The sequence below is a fragment of the Ambystoma mexicanum genome, chromosome 6q (genome assembly GCF_040938575.1).
Source record: "Ambystoma mexicanum isolate Mex_15411 chromosome 6q, UKY_AmexF1_1, whole genome shotgun sequence".
Taxonomy (NCBI): Eukaryota; Metazoa; Chordata; class Amphibia; order Caudata; family Ambystomatidae; genus Ambystoma; species Ambystoma mexicanum.
Window position 1 is genome coordinate 56,520,398 of NC_090937.1, and position 16,812 is coordinate 56,537,209.

The window sequence follows — 16,812 nt, forward strand, 5'->3', positions numbered from 1 at the left end:
ATAGCCAACTGTCTGGAGGGGTTTTTATTCCTGTGCCTTTCTTCCTGGGTGGCGATGGATTGGGCACCCAGATGACACCGCCATCACTGCTGCTACTGTTGTCATGGTTAGACATGTTGAAATATCCAACTGGGGAGGAAAATGTAAAATTGCAAAAATGACAAAACTAAAAAGACAATGCCAAAAAAAAGAAAAAGTTTTTAAAAAAAAGAAAAAAAAGTTTAAAAATAGACAAACTGAACAAATGACAAAACAAGGAAAAAGACGATTAGGTTAAAAGTGGGTAAAAAGGAGGAACAATTAAAGGGTTACGGTGCCAAAAGTTCTTGTAGTTACTTAGTACACCTTTCACTAACATTTCCTAGCAGCAATGATCAATATAAACTTATTTTTTATGGGTGGGGTGATTATTCACAGGTACGCACAGGTGCATGTTCTGATTGGTCACTTTCACACATGCAGATTTCATCATACGGCGAGGGCATAGCCGCGTAACACATTGCACTGTATGATTGGACCATTCGTTAACACGGATGGGAATGACATGTAGAAGCGCAACCACAGTGCGTGATATGATTGGTTGGTGCATCAGGTGCAAAGATGCGTAGCTGCATTGAAGAAGCTTGAGGTACTATTGGGCGATTTTGCACGTGCGGGTATCATCATACTCCACGGGCAAAGCCGCGTCAATACATCACAACGTGTGATTGGTCCATTTGTTGACGCAGCCAGGAGTCATGTCTAGGTGTGCAATTGCAGTGCATTATATGATTGACTAGTGCCACAAGCGCAAAGACAGCTAGCTGCGCTGATGAAGCTCGACATTCCATTGTGTCATTTCACATGCATGGATTCCGTTGTACAACAGTGTGTGATTGGGCTGTTTGTTGACGTGGCTAAGCAGGGGAGGCACAGCCTGTAATCCAAATGCTGCATAGCTGCATGAACACAGCTTTCAAAGTGATTGGGCCTTCCCTCAACGCAGCTACAGGCACTTGCAGGCTCGTCTTCTCGTTCACTCAGGCGATTGGCCAATAAATTAAGTGCAAACACATCATTGCACTTGGGCATACCAGTGCATATGGAAAACACATTCTGGTTCTCTATATTACGTAACAGCGGTTAAACCCCTCTCCCAAGCACCCCTTTCCTGTTTTCTGTCATTCCTTTTTGTCTCTTGGTGGGTGAACTTCGTTGTAAGCCTTCGGGAACGTTTAAACGCAGTACCTTGATTTATCCATTCCTTTTTTACATTTCTTCTTCCTATACCTTTGTCCTTTTTCTTGTGCTTTGTAGTTTGTCATGTTTTGTTATTTTAGCTTGTTTTTTTGTTTTTTTTAAATTTATTGATATTAAGTGACAGAGTCCTTGTTGTATTGTGTATTTTTACAGTATTTATTTTTCCTCCACGGTCCTGCATTTCAAAATGACTACTACCAGCAGTGATGATGAGGTGGTGTGGGTGGCTTCAGCTTTACCACCACGGAAGAAGCAATGTGCACAAAAAAGCATTTCTGACAGTTGCCAGTATTGCCGTGTAAAGGACCAACACAGCACAATGGAGATTGAGGAGGCCATGTGTAACTTCTGTGGTAAGATTTTGCAGAGGGGACCTTCACGCAAGCCGTTGCAAAGCTTGGGAACATCCACGTTAATTAAAAATCTTGTCCATGTTCATTTTATTATAGCTGCGATTATCCCCTTTGGAAGCCGTGGGTAAAACCCCACCCAGTTGTTGCATTTAGCCTCGTATGCATCCTTGGTAGCCGTGGCTATAAAACCGTAAAAAAAAAAAACATATGTATATATATGATATAATATTTTATTGATATCGTGCTCGTACACAGGTGTTTTAGAGCATGACCAGGCAAAGGCAGTGGAACAGGGGAGAAAAAAAACAACAATCTTACTAGGCCCAGTGACATTGAGAACGCGCAAGTGCATGGGGAAGGGAAAAAGTCGGAAGTGCATGGGAGGCTAAATAAGGTGCTCGAAGACAGTGGTAGTGCAGCCTGTGAGTGGCAAAGTGCAAGGTTAGTCAGATAGGGTGTATCTGATAAGTACAGAAGAAGAATGGGGGGTGGACTGTATGGGTACAGATACAGGACCCAGTGCAAGGGGTGGCCAGGAGGCAGTGCAGGAGGGTATTAGGGTGAGCAGGTACCTGGGCCCGATGCACAGGGGGTGGCCAGGTGCAACAGTGCCGAGAGAAAAAGTGGAACAGCAGGGGACAAGGGGAGCAAAGGCAGAGGCGAAGAGGAAGGTCTTGAGGAGCTTCTGGAACTGTAGATGGTTCTCCCCAAGGTTCAAGGTGGCAGGGGGCAGGTCCAAAAGGAGGCACTGGCCGAAGAAAGGGGTCTACCCCCGCCCCTTTCTTTGAAAAACGACTGACCCTGAGGGAGTTAGAGGTAGAGGTGCGAAGGGCTCGAGGAGGGAGGTATTTACGGAGGGATAGTTGAAGGTATTTTGGACCCATGCCCCAGAAAGCCATGTGGACAATGCAAAGGGTTTTACATTTTATCCTTGCATCCACTGGGAGCCAATGAAGGGATTTCAGAGCAGGAGCAATTCAATCCCAGGGCTTGAGGCCAAGGACAAGACTCACTGTCATGTTCTGGATTAGTTGTAAAGGCCAGAGAGTGCAGGCAGGTAGATTTAAAAAGAGGATGTTACAGTAGTCCAACCTAGAGAGAATCAGAGCTTGGAAGACAGTAAGCTTCTGAGGGGAGGAGAGGAGAGGAAAGGAAGAGTACCTCTAAGGAGGTGCAGTAAGGAGTTAGACTTTTTGGAGATTTCATATATATCTTTGTACACATTTACTGTAACAATTTAATACATTTGTATTCATCAACAGTACATTTAAATGTAAACACTTTAAAAAGTTAAGTAAATATGCAAACAAAGTTTTTTAAGTCCAGGTTTATTTGGGGGGAATATGGTTGTACAATTTCTTTTAATGTTACTTTCTACACACGATACATCGTTTTCATTAGCCCAATTGTCTGTATTATTAATGTCAATTATGTATGGAATAACAGAATCATTGAAATTCAAGGAAAACACTTTAGTTGCAGGGGTGTTAAGTTGGGCAAGACATTGTAAAAAACATTGAAATTCGAGGAAAAACCTTTAGTTGCATGGACAAAACCCTTGAAATTCAGCTAAAGCCACCTTACCTTCGTCTCCCTGTTGTGCAGCCTATGACCACAATGATGACATCACAGATCACATCACTAATTACATTACAACAGTAACCGGCATTAAGGATGGCCTTCAGCCATGGTCATTGTGCATGGCCAAACATATTGCAACACATTCATGAGTACTAATCATGGCCTTCATTTGTGGACACTGGCCACATTCTTCACCCATGTGCGCTGTATATTTTAAAACACTAACAGGCCACCAACAATAGACTTTGGCCTTCATCAGTGGATACAGCTTTCAGTTGTGTTCACTGTATATTATATACACTAATCAGCCACTTGCCATGGGCTTTAGCACAATACTGGCAAGTGACCACAATCGTTGGCTGTACTCACTATATATTCTAACATATACATGGGCCTCACTAGCCATGGCCTTTGACCATGAGAAGTTTGTACATCTGTTGGTCATGCCCATTGTATATTTTAAAATACTAACAGGCCATAAGCGATGGACTTCGGATGTGCCTACTGTGTATTATACAACACTAACCAGCCCCAATCTATGGCCTTCGGCCATGGCCACAGTGTATTATATACACTAATCAGCCACTAGCCATGGTCTTCAACAAAATACTAGCCAGTGGCTACTGCCTTTGGCCATGCCGACTGCATATTCTAACATATTAATGGGCACTAGCTATGGCCTTTAGCTATGGCCACTGACTACAGCTTTCAACTTTGCACACTGTACATTTTAAAACATTGATGGGCCACTAGGCATTGTTTTTAACCATGCACATTAGTATTTTGCAATGCTAGAAGACTAGCTATGGTGTTTGGGGATGGCCGGGGACCACAGCCTTTGTCATGGCCAAGTCCATGGCCTAAATTGTTATTAAGAAAAGTTTTTATGAGCTAACATATTAATGATATTATGTCTAATCCCATTATTGGTGTAATCTATTATATACAATGTAAATAGTGTCACCAGTGATGTCATTGGGGATGCAATTTGTGATGTTATCAGTGTTATCCTACAACATGTAATTAGTGATGTCATCAGTGATGATCTGTGATGTCATCATTGTGTTCATAGTCTGCGCCTACAGGGGGCACAACATTAAGGTGGCTTTAGCTGAATTTCAGGGGTTTTGTTGCGTTACGTTCTCACCTTAACGTCCATCTAACTAAAGTTGTATCCTTGATATTTATATATCTTGTGGCTGAAGGCACACTTGGTTAAGAAATGTTTATTACACCACTAGTGGAATTACAGCTGCAATTAAGCCATTAACTCTCTGCTGACTGTTTAGAAATAAAACTGGCAGGCCAAAGTTTGATGTAACTGCTCAGTAGAGCTAGCTCAAAGAGATCCAAGGAGGATGTGTATTGGGCGCAGGGGACAAGAGGTGAGTGGAAATTGCCATAGGGATTAGCATGGCCATAGGCAGTGAATGGGAGGGGAGGGTTAAATAGACAAACAACACCTGCTAGCTGTGTTTCCCTGCTCACATGTAATCTCCCACCTAGCTGTACTACAAATGCAAATGTTTTGTCTTATAGATGGCACTTAAGCCCCACCTAATAGCCAAAACTAATAAGTACTGATAGCAGACGGCACATTCAGTTAGGACGAGCAAGTGGGATAGTTCCTAAGACCATTCTTGAACTTCTGCTGATACAAGGAGTGTGCCCTCCAAGCCCTATGCTCCAGTGAATGTTTGGGTGATATTCTGAGTATTAAGCTTGCAAGTAATATAGGCCAGAGGCAGTATGGAGGAGATATTCCTGTCCACAGTCATTTGTACTGGGTAACCTGATGCTAGATACATTTTATTTGTATGCCATTGGGTCCTTAATATAGTGTTAATACCACTCTAGACCTGCTTTTGAGTGAAACTAGAACGTAGTGAGATATGTCATTTGAGCAGGATATCAGTGATCATGCAAAAGGAAGAAGGTTGGCGGGCAACCATCAGCATCCATTTTAAAGAGGATGCCCTTGTGGCTGCTGCCATTCGATAAATCAAAGTTAGCAGCACCTAATGGTGATTGACCTGTCTCCGCTGACCTTGATAAGAACAATGCTTTCTGGCGCATGTGTCCCAGTGTGGTCGTGTCTGGGGATGTCTCCTGGCAATGCCCTCTTGGTTGGTTGAACTGAACTCAATGGTAGCATAAAACACTAGACTCACAGAAATTAGAGTGACACCCTAAACAACTGATAGCCCGCAAGCTTCAAGAAAATAGCAGCCTATTGCTTGCACAGCATCAGTAATTCAGCAAGTTTTTATGTTAGATCCGTGGGAAAAAATACAAGCTAGATTATTTTTGAACTTAAAAAATGTACTTTTATTCTCAGAGCCAATAAAATTATTGTAGCTATTTACAAATAATTATCTCACATTGAAGGTCACATAAATCAATTGTCCACAAGTGAAAGTCACTCTCATGAGAAGGATACACAGGTATCGAAACTACGCCAATTTTATTGCATGTTTCTTAAACTAATCTAAAGGAGGAGAAAACGTTTTGCAGTCAACCATTTAAAGTCAAATAAAATCACAAATTCCATTAATTACTAGGGATAAAGAAAGGAGCTGAGAGAAAAAGCAACACTTCCTTCATCTCTTAATTTGAAACAAAAATCGTGAACGAGAGAAGACCAATGGCAGGAAAAACAGGAAGTAAAATATGATCAACATCTTTGGCAAATTGGCACTGCTGTAAATTACATTCAAATAGTACCACACACAAAAGCAACACACAGCACTGTAAAGGAAACACCAATATTTCAAGCCAGGTGGCCCACTAAAAAAGAATACAAAACATACACATTTTTAAGAAGCATTTTTTGTATCTTTGTCAAGACAGATTGTTCTCTTACTTCGAAAGGCAAGTTCAAAATGTTTTCTGGTATTCACTTTTTATATTTTTTTTATTTTTTTGCTCATTTCACATTTTCTTTTACAAGTACGCGTTAACGTCTCAATCACAAAGTTTGGTGGATGTAGTATGTTTTTAGTAATGCTGAAAGTGTCCCTTATTACAAAACAGTTTTTTTGTATATTCAGGCAAAAAACAAAAATAGTATTTTTTCTTTAAAAAATGAATTCCGTTCGTAAATAGTTGTGCATCTCTGTAATTTCTTCGGCATAGTCAAAGGCCACAAGTAAATAGAAATACGACATCGTCCATCCCAGTAGCAGTTTAGGGGCCAGAGAGGTGGCTTGTTTAATCCACTGTTAGCTATTGGCAGGTCTGATTTAGGCTTGAAGGCCAGTTAGAGGGAACATGAATGGCCGTAGCATTTGGCATTAGAGAGAAACTAGGAGTATATATGTGTCAGTCTTTGTGTGCACAACCAGGTATCTCATTCACACTTCCCCAACAGTTCAACTGCAGGATAGATACCGTTTCTTAAGACTTCTGTTTTCAGGCAATAGCCCAACCCAACTGATTTGAGAGAAATAGGGCGTGGCTTGGGAAAAGATTTTCGTAGCATAACCATGGATATCTATGCGGTCTTTCTAAAATATGAGGGTAGGCATGGTCCGCTTAATGGTCTGCTTAATGTTATTCAGGTTGCATCTTGTGTGATTTCACAGAACACTATGTCACAGGTTAAGCAATGCTAGTGGTGTTTTCTGGTTCCTCGCCTGGCATGGCGGTGACACAGGTTGGCATGGTGGGGACAAAGGCAGGAGCGGGTTTTTGTGATAAACAAGCAGAAATAATCCTGCAGTAAACACAAGAACACATGTTGTGCCCTAAAGGGGTTGGTCAAGATTGAGACTTGGGTTTAGCGTGGGCTTGACTCTGCGTATTGTAGGACCACTGTGCTTTGCTACTGCAGCTACATATCTTACACTCTAGTATTACCTGGTGGAAATCCACTCTAACCTGTCATGAATGTTAAACTTCACAGCAAATTCCAAGCGTGCCCATGGGCAGCTACCTTAAAGAGCAGTATATATGATCTGTTGCTAAAGTGGTGGCATACAGCACCAGTTTGCAGTCACAGGCACACTTTAACATAAAAGAACAATTATTAAGTCTTAGACGAAAATAATGATGGGCTTAGAGTCGTTTGCCATGCTCTTATATATCCGGGTTGATCCAAACAACATTTCAAAGTGTATTGTATAAAAAAGGTTTTGGGCAAACTTCCCTTGATTTTGATTTTTGGTTTTAAATGCATTTTAAATGTTCTGTGTTTCAAATATTTCTATGACTGTGTTAAGCATTTCTGGTATTGCCGATGAGAACATGATTGCAAAGTCTTCACCCAGGGCTGTTAAAACTAGACCCATCAAACTGTCGACTTTAATGTAGGTAACACAAATTCAAAAATGTTGACTTTATGATGATACAATTAAAGAAAAAAAGCATTGCAAAGCAGTTTGTTTGATACTGTGCAACAACCTATATGTATGTCTAGTCTGACTGTATGTTGGCAAGGGAGTCAAAGTCAAGGAATGTCTATACAAGCACTACAGCCTTTGAAAATTCACTGCGCTACCGGAACTTTCACAACAACCTCCAAAGGTGAGGACGATTCAGGAACAACAGAGCCATCATCAGTCAGTGTCCTAAAATTGCAAGTTGCTAAACACAGTCAGCTGGGGGCACTGGAGTGTACAACGCAGGCCTCTGTCCCCATGCATCATCACGTGAACCTGTGCAAGCATCTACATTTCTTAACCGTAAGGAGAACAGACAGGCTAGGCATACATTGTCACAAAATGTATGGTTTTAATTGTTACTGGTCCTCCGTCTTTAACATTGCTACTAGAAAGGTATAGCTGTGTCTACCGCCTAGAGACCATTTTGAACACCCATCCAGCAACCGGACAAGCAGAATAATATAGCCCAGGCACGTATTATCCAGGGTAAATACAGAATATTTTCATTCGCACCAGCAATAACTTTTTTTAAACAAAAGGTAACTTCCATTCTCACCTATGGGTCTGAGACAAGATGCTGCCTCCTTGAGTCCTTTTGGTTGAAATTTGAAGCGCGTTTCTGGAGAGCCATTTTGGGTTTGCCTCAGATAGTATCTACGTGCCTAATACTGCACAAATTAGGAATGGTCTCATTACATGCGGTATACTGTTGGAAGGTTATCTCGCTTTATAGAAAATACCTGTTGGTGTCTGGCCATATTACTATCGCGATCATTTTGGCCACATATGTTTTGACTTCTGAGCATTCTAAAATTAAGGCCTGGAGAAATAGTGCTTTGAACATCCTGGGGTAACAGAAATTACTTTGCTCAATAACCCAAATAGAGCAAAAGCTAAATGATGGCTATACGATTGGATCCAAACTAGAAATGAATGCCTGCAATGCAAACTCTTTCAAACCCAGCCATATGTTTCAAAGAAATTGTTTATTACTGAACAATATATTCTGAAATTTCCAGATACGAAGCACAGATCTCAACATCTACAGCTAGGATTGAATCTTTTCTCTACTAAGGAAGTGCTTTACAGGCAGCAGTTAGTAGATGATAACATCTGTCGATTCTGTGTGGGTGCTGCTAAGGTGGAAACCCTTACGCATCTGCTAGTTGAGTGTCCCGTGCTTATACCTTTGAGAGTGCGATTGTTCAAGCATTTTTTCCTAGGTTTGATAATAGTGGATCCAGATACGCTATGGAATATCTTGTATAATAGTCAGAAATCGAGACTGAATATAGCGATGGTAACTTTTATGCAGGCTCTGAACTTGCTGCAACAGTTATGAGATATGGATACCACCGTATAAAGGTTGCTTTTAAAGAAGGTATCTAATTTTATGTAATTTGGCGAAATTTTGAGGAACAATTGTGGTGATGTGTTTATTGGCCTATTAGCTTGATGTAGTTGATGCTCTATGTTGGATTACTGTTTAGGTGAATTTGAAATTTGAAATCTTAGCGATAAAGGGAAATTATTAGATTGTGATCTCTAATTAAGTCATGAGGGCCAATAATGTGAATTATCTTGGTTTCTATTTTTTAGGTTTTTCTTCCTTTATCTTGACAAAATTTCCTTACTTTTTTGTATCATAAATACTCTTTAATCTCAATGTTTTAAATCTGTAAAGTATCATGTTTATTTTATGAATGTTCTGAATATGTTGTAAATTTAAAATTTTTGAAAGGCTTATTTTTTTCAGCTAAATCAAAATAAAAAATAATAAAATAAAATATTGGCATGACTAATGACTAATTGTTTGAGAATTCTTTACATTGGACCAACAAGTTTAGCACACATATTCAGTCATGGTTTCATAAAATTGGAAAGTGCAAAAGAAACTCCAATTTAAAATGTAACTGCATTGCTTTCCAAATGTATTTGAAGATGTGCATTCCACAAATAAGATGATGTAGCAAAGCAAGGTACAATGCAGTTCTAACAAAGCCAAATATAGGTCCAAATAATATTTCATGCATTTCCTGACCTGTTTCTTACAACCTAGTCTACTTGACATGATCCTCTGTTACGCCATTCACAGCACCTAGTCCTGCCAGCAAATCAGTCCTTCATTCTGCTACGATTGTCACATCCTTCACTTTGAGGGTCAACCAAGTGTGCCTGTAATAGAGGGACCTGCAATATGGAAAGGGCCACATACCACTTAACGTGGCCTGGTAATGTTAATGCCCAGTTTAGGACATGAAGGTTGGACCACTCTTGGTGCAGCAATGTCTTCTTCGTCCTCCTCCAGGGGCTCATGTGCTCCTAGTGTTCTCTTTACGGTTCACTTAGAGGCACAGTTTGAATTTTCTACATGACCAAACATGCCGGGCCTGGAGGGAGAAGCTCACAGCTCTTATCAGATGTGTATTCATTCAGTCATGAGTTAACAATGCAGGCTAAAAAAAGGTTGAACATTCAAGAGCTTGCTATCCCTTCCTACCATTCTGCCAACCAATTAAGTGTATTGTCTACTTTATTGAAGCCACGAAAGATGTTCCTCCTGAACTCCATCATGAGTAAAATCTGCAGTCCGATGTTTACTTGTCCTCCCCCCTGCCACTTCCTAGCACATCTCATGATGGAACACACGGTGGCCAATTTTCCTGTTTTTCTGATCCACCAATTCTGTGTCTGTCCATAACATTGCTACCTACGTTGATTCCGTGATTCTTTAATGTTCTGCCTCGTTTATGGTGTTATGGTAAACCTTGAACCCACTGTGTTAGATAATGGAGAAGATATAGGGGTCCCAAATGCATTGCAATAACTGTCAACATTTGTGTCACTTTTACATTTTACAACACTTGTTTGTCATTTTTTAATAAGATACTTCGATATGATGCTATTTTTCAGCAGTTCTTTTTAAATAAACAATTTCTCATAACGTATTGCAAGTGTGAACTTTCCAAAGCAGCTACACAATCAATTAGAAAAAAACACTTGTCCTTTGGGCACACACATTTTGCTCCTAAAAACTAAAAAAAGAACAACATTTAATATAAAGGAGCACTATTTCAGGAAAAGAAACATAATTTTGTATAAAGTAAACAGTGAAAAAGCCCCATAAAATAATCATTTCAGTCATTAAACATTTTTATTTACTTGTTTGAATTGTGCGCCCCACTCAAATGATGACATTTAAATAATGACTAATTCATAATAAAAGATGAAAGAAAAAATAGAATCAGAAATAATATTTTCAATGTTGTGTATTAATTGTCTAATTAAATTTCGAATTTTGCAACGCGATCTGGTAACATGGTAAGGTTGAAGGCACAGATTTCTTTAAATACCTTTACTTTGAAATTAGGATTATGGTTTTATGGTCCAGGAAAGGGGATTTTTTTGAAAAGTAAGAAAAAGATATTGGAAAAAGAGTTATTTCCGTGTGAAAACAAATCTGATTTTTACTTTTCTTTTGTACTATTTGTAATGTAACGATTATATTCATTTTACAATTTATCATTCAATATTGTCCATTCACCGTTACTATTCTGCATAATTGCATCCAACCCATTTCATACAGATCTGTCAAATTGAGATGATGCAGTGCTGAGGCTCAATGAAAGTGTTTGTGATGTTTTTGGGACATTTCATGAAACAGTCAAAACAAAGAAGTGATATAAGTAGCGCATCTGTGCTTTGCATATTTTTGCTGTAAAAGAAAATGAAGAAACACAGATAACCTCTGGTGTTATGTACAATATAGGCCTTGTTGTCTTTTGTCATGTGTCCAAAGAAATATGGAGGACAAAATGGAGGTTCTCCTTGGAGATGTGAACTGTTGGTCTGAATCAAAGTTACAGTCCCTCTCTTGTTCTTTGTTGTCAAACGTCTTTATTTATATTATTCAACATGTAGCAAATATCTCGCACCCACGGTCACAAAAAATACAACAATAACAAACAAAAAACCCAGTGAAGACAAGCAAGATCCTCGTCCTTTCCAATTGTTTCGGCGTGTTCTCACAGTCAAGAGATTGTCAAATACTACAGCATCTAGAAGAGGACCCTGCACATGGCACATACACAATGGTCCAAATACATGAGACCACAGGACATACCAAATGATGGGAACATTTTATCAGCAAAGTGAATTCCTTCTGGGCACCCTTTTCACAGTTTTTTCCTGAATTGCAATCCAAGTTTATTCTCTATACATGAAATGACGTTAAACTATTTCAAATATGTTTTCAGTTAAACAACATACATTACAATGGTGAGGATTTGTAACCCAAAATAAATGGGTCACCCCACATCTTAAATTGGAACCACCAACCTGTCTCATTAATGGGCATTATTCTACACCACTAAACATACTTTGTGCTCTTGAAATCCCTGTCAGTAATGGCTTCACTTGGCGGGGCAATATATTAGCTTCCATGGATTTATGTATAAATATGTATGTATATAAATATAATATCTAACTCCACAAAGAGGAACATAGCACATACAATTTGGGATTATTAACCTCAAAGGCAATAAGATAATGATTAATGACATGCTGCAGTGTCTGTGCTGATGACAAAAATAAATACCCTAAAGCGGAAGTACTTGCCGATTGTCGCCTTTGCCCATCTGCACAGTGGGCAAAGGTGCCAAGATTGGAAAATAATCTGGGTGCCGGTAGTACATTTTGAATAAAAATGATGTGTACCTGGAGGGATTGTTCTTGCTTTTAAATCACTTTTTGGGGTGTTGTCAATTTGTGGGTGCTCAGAACCTGAGAACAAATGGAAGTCGATGCCCTTGCTAGTAAATATATAAATGAGTCTAAATCGTCCCAAAACATACATTTGGGCAATACTGAGTGATATAATGACACAGCGTACTTTGATATGTATATGCCTTACTGGCACAATACTGCTTTGCACTGAGTGGGGAACTGTCCGGGACATCAGTGTGAGGTGGCATTCATTATTTGGGGAGACACAAGGCTGCCCCCTGTGCCTTGATAACTGGTGCACTGTTGTGTGGAACCACGTCTTTGATCTGGGAGTTGCACTACAGCTTTACTGGTTCTGAGCTAGCTGTGGGAGGGGAGCTTTGTGTTCGAGCTCCCTGCTAACACACTTCATGTCCCATATTTTTCAGTAGCTTAACTTTAAATAGTTGGTGGTGACAATCATAGCAAGGGTCTTTACTTATTCTTCACTGAACTATTTAGCGTCATCTTTTCAATTTACCATGTTTATATGATAGGTGTGCCCCTTTAATAATTAGTTGTGTTATCATTGTTATGAATTATGGTGATCTTTTACCATATTGGCCTTTGGCATGGGGCCATTGGTTGTGACTGAACACATGATCCGTCATTTGGAGTTATTGCTTGCCCTTTACAGTATAAAAGCTACTTTGGCAGATGTGCTACTTTTAGTAGAAGTCCATAGAGGGGTATGTAAGGATTAAAAGATAGAAATATCTGCATATTTATTGGAGTTACCTACAAAGCTGTTCCACCATCTGCTTCACAATGGGGGACCACCAAAAGCACTGGTATGGTCAGTTATGCTTGAACTGATGATGTAGCCCATCCTCGGCTATGCTAAAATAGACCACCTAAACCATCAGGTTGGGGGGTGACTTGCGAAGACTCATACCCCTCTAAAGCGCTGAATTTTCATCATGCATTTAAAGCAGAAAGTGATGAGATAATGAAGTATTAGCTTGGGCACCACAGCTGGCTATTTATACCGATACCGCGAGGCAGTATTGTACTGTGATTCAAGTGTTGAAACTGACTTGGTAATAGCAACGATTCTGCCAAGACTAGAATAGCCCTTCAGTAAAGGTACTATTTGGAGTAGGCCTCATGTTTACCTGTTTTGAGATATGAATGACATGTGTTTTCAGCCCAGGTATGGCAATGTCAAGGGAGATCCCAGTAACCAGTGTCGAGAGCCGACTAAAGAGAAAGAATTGGAATCCCAATCAAAAGGGAAATAATACTTAAATGGCAAATGTGTCTTTTATGTTGAAAGCCTCTGGTGGGCTTAAGATGCTGCACAGCATTTGCATGTGGTTGATTGCTAGATGAATACCAGCACTTGTTCTGATTACTCACTGATGTTTGTTTTGGAAGCAATTGGTTCACTGAGTAGAGGCAGAGTAGCGCACTTAATTGAGTGGTGTCCCAGAATAAAGTGGGGCACTCTCTAGCCCCTCACGTACTTTGAGGGATATGTTTTTTGGCTACCGTACAAGGGTTTTCTCACCAAGACATCAGAATTAATAGGAACAAGGCCTAGATTTGCTGTATGTTCCACAACGCCCAATGGTTTGAGTTTCGATTTGAAGGGGATGTTCAATTATAAATGTTCTCATCACAACAGCCCCAAACATGGATCATGGACTGCGAAATAACCATGCTTTTTGACATCCTCTGTCCCTTACCAGTGTGTCAATTCCTTGTATGCTCATCACATGGCGAAAATTGTTTTGGGGACCAGGACAGTTGCTTCTTTATATGGACCAAAAACATGGTTATGTTTTTTAAGTATTAATTTATGAAAGGAACAAGTAATGTGTGAGTAGCTAGTGTCTCTCCAGTTACGCCTTTGAGTTAGATATCTGAACCCAACTTGCAATGCTCTCCTATAGAATCTGCCAATGGTGTCCATAGTCACAGCCTATACACCTGTTAAATATAGTACAGCTGATTGACCAACCTTAATGTAGAAAGCTATGAATACAAATATTGGTTTTAAGTTTTCAATTGAAGTAACATTTCAGCAAAATGTTTGCCTTTTGCTGTGCATAGGGATATGGCATGTTGACAGATGCAGATTACTGACATAGTATTAATCCTCACAATGATAATAACATGTTTTCATTAACTGGCCCATGGCAAAACTATAGTGTTCTTGGATTTCTTTTAGTATTTTTAGTGAGTGTTTGGCAATTGGGACTCAACAAAACTGTGCTTTCTATCTCATGGATCCCCGCTCACTAAATACTGTTCTTTAAATACCATTGGAAACTGCGCTACATTCGGCCCCACTGCTACGTGGACTTGGCTATCTGTGAGGAAAACAAACCAAGACACAAATGTTACACAACAACATCCCACTGACAAGTTGTATATGTTCTTCAAACAGAAAGGAGACGCCTTCTTTCAGAGTCAGTCTATGTAGGCACACACAAAACTTGTGTGTCGGCCATCAGAAATCACTGTGATCGTGCCAGTGAACACGTTCCCGGGGTAACAATGAGTATGATTCAACCCTAACTCATGATCTAGCTTTGAGGACATTCCCAGATCTCCTCTGCCTCAGAGTTGTATGTGCTTTGAAACCCAGCTTCTAGTGTGGGTCCTTTGACTTCCATTTGCTGAGCTGGCAACAGACCCCGCTATAAAATGACATCCAACAGCAAATGCCAACCTGGTTCCAAGTAGGTTAAAGCTTACAGTAATCTTTGCATTGGTGCAGCATTGGAGAAGCAGGCTCTTGTGGAGCTTGCTTCATCTAAGAAATGGTCTCTGGATGCTAAGCCACTCTCGTAGAAACACTAAAAAGCCAGTATTTACAGTGGTGCTGGGCACATACTGTGGAATAGGTCCATAGGTCCATTTGCCCTGACCAGGGAGAAGGTCACGTCCACAGGGAAGGTACTGGAGCCTTCCCCCGCCTGGGTAAACAGAACCTGCAATGCCTGGTACCTTCTGAGAATGGCTGATTTGATGCTGTCTTCATGGTGGGTTTCGGAGCAAATTTCGAATTGTTCAGGATTCAGAGCCACAGCCACAGCACCCGCGGATTGAGTGAAATGTCAGTAGAATTGCTTTTTTTGCGCTACTTTATCTAATCTTTCGATCAGCCAATGTGAGACACAATCCAGTGATAGAAATACCCATTCAGTTCCACTTTTGTTCGAGGCAAGGGGTGAGTAGCCCGTTCCAATTGTAAAGACATCCAGTTTGAAAAGGGCCATGTCGCTTGCTTAGTGCATCCTGGTTGGATCAAAGGTTGCAGCCCCGGATGCAATGTGTGGCAAGTGCTTCAGTTCTTGGGCTCCATATGTCAGTGGCGGTCATAACCTGTGGCAGTGGCTGTTGGGGGTCCTCCCCTGGCCGCGCTGTAATAGTACGGGGAACCTGTGAAGGCAAGAGAAGCACACGATTAGTCTTGTGGTGGGTGTGGGCAGGTCCCAGTTGTACTCTGTCTAGTAACCTCAGATGACTCTTTGGGAGGTGACCTTTGGTTAAGTAAAGCACGTTCTGCTTCCACCATTCGGACACATGTTGCTCACGTCCCCCTTTCTAGACACATATGCGCGAGATACTGTAATCACAGATCTGTGATGGAATTCACTAATGCTGCATGTCTGTCACTCCCCCATAGTGAATTGCAAACTTAATATGCCTTATGCCACCACCCTCCCTTTTAAATGCGCCTCACGCCCCAGGCACATCCTCTGGCCACCCCCCTAGGCAGGGCTGTCCCTCAGTTTGAAGACTGCTTCCTTATCTTCTCACGGCTTCCGTACATTTTAAGATCAGATGATGTAACATAATTATTTTCTGTGTTTCAGCCCGATCCCTAACCTTTACCTGTCTGTGCTTTTATTTAACTGTGGATAATAATGGGCCTCATTACGAGCATGGCGGTAGCCATGCCTGTATGTCAGGCACAGCTACCGCCATGCTCGCTACCGGCACCACCTCCTGCGATTGGGCAATAACCGACCCATTACGAGATGAAGGGGCCGGTACTTGCCCATTCGCGGGAGGCAATAATACCGGGCTCCTGATCCCCATTCTGCCCCATAGGGCACAATGGGGTTCGGGAGCATGGTTTCACCGGCATCGTTGATAATGGGGCCAATGCAATCATGAGTTCTGCTCGCGGGTGCCGCACACCTCGCCAGGGACCCGCCAGGGAGACTCGGAATAAGGCGGTACAGTATGGACAGTGCCGGTGCCATCCTGGCACCGTCCATACCGTACCGCCAGGGTCGTAATGAGGCCCAATGTCTTGTAATAGCATGCTGCATCATGCACTGTTGGTGCATAGTTCTGAAAGAAACTTTGAACATTCCTATATCCACACTTCTATCACATCTCGCTCTCCTCGCCCGAGGAAGATTCCTTTGACCCACCAGGCCCATCTCAATGAATTACTATCGTCAACCCCAGACAGTGGGCTTCCAACAGAGATTAAGGCCAAAAAGCAAGGTGGAGCGCTTGAACTTTTATGA

General features: G+C 41.1%; 1 protein-coding gene across 3 annotated transcripts in view; it reads right to left on the reverse strand.

Moving 5' to 3' along the window:
• Positions 1-5,328: 5,328 nt before the first annotated feature.
• PAX5 (paired box 5) overlaps positions 5,329-16,812 on the reverse strand; it is a 688,652-nt gene continuing 677,168 nt past the window's right edge. For all 3 annotated transcript variants that reach the window (XM_069630476.1, XM_069630474.1, XM_069630475.1), the window contains one exon: positions 5,329-15,709. In XM_069630476.1, coding sequence (XP_069486577.1) covers positions 15,636-15,709 — 74 coding nt within the window. In that variant the 3' untranslated portion in view covers positions 5,329-15,635. The remainder of the gene's footprint in view (positions 15,710-16,812) is intronic.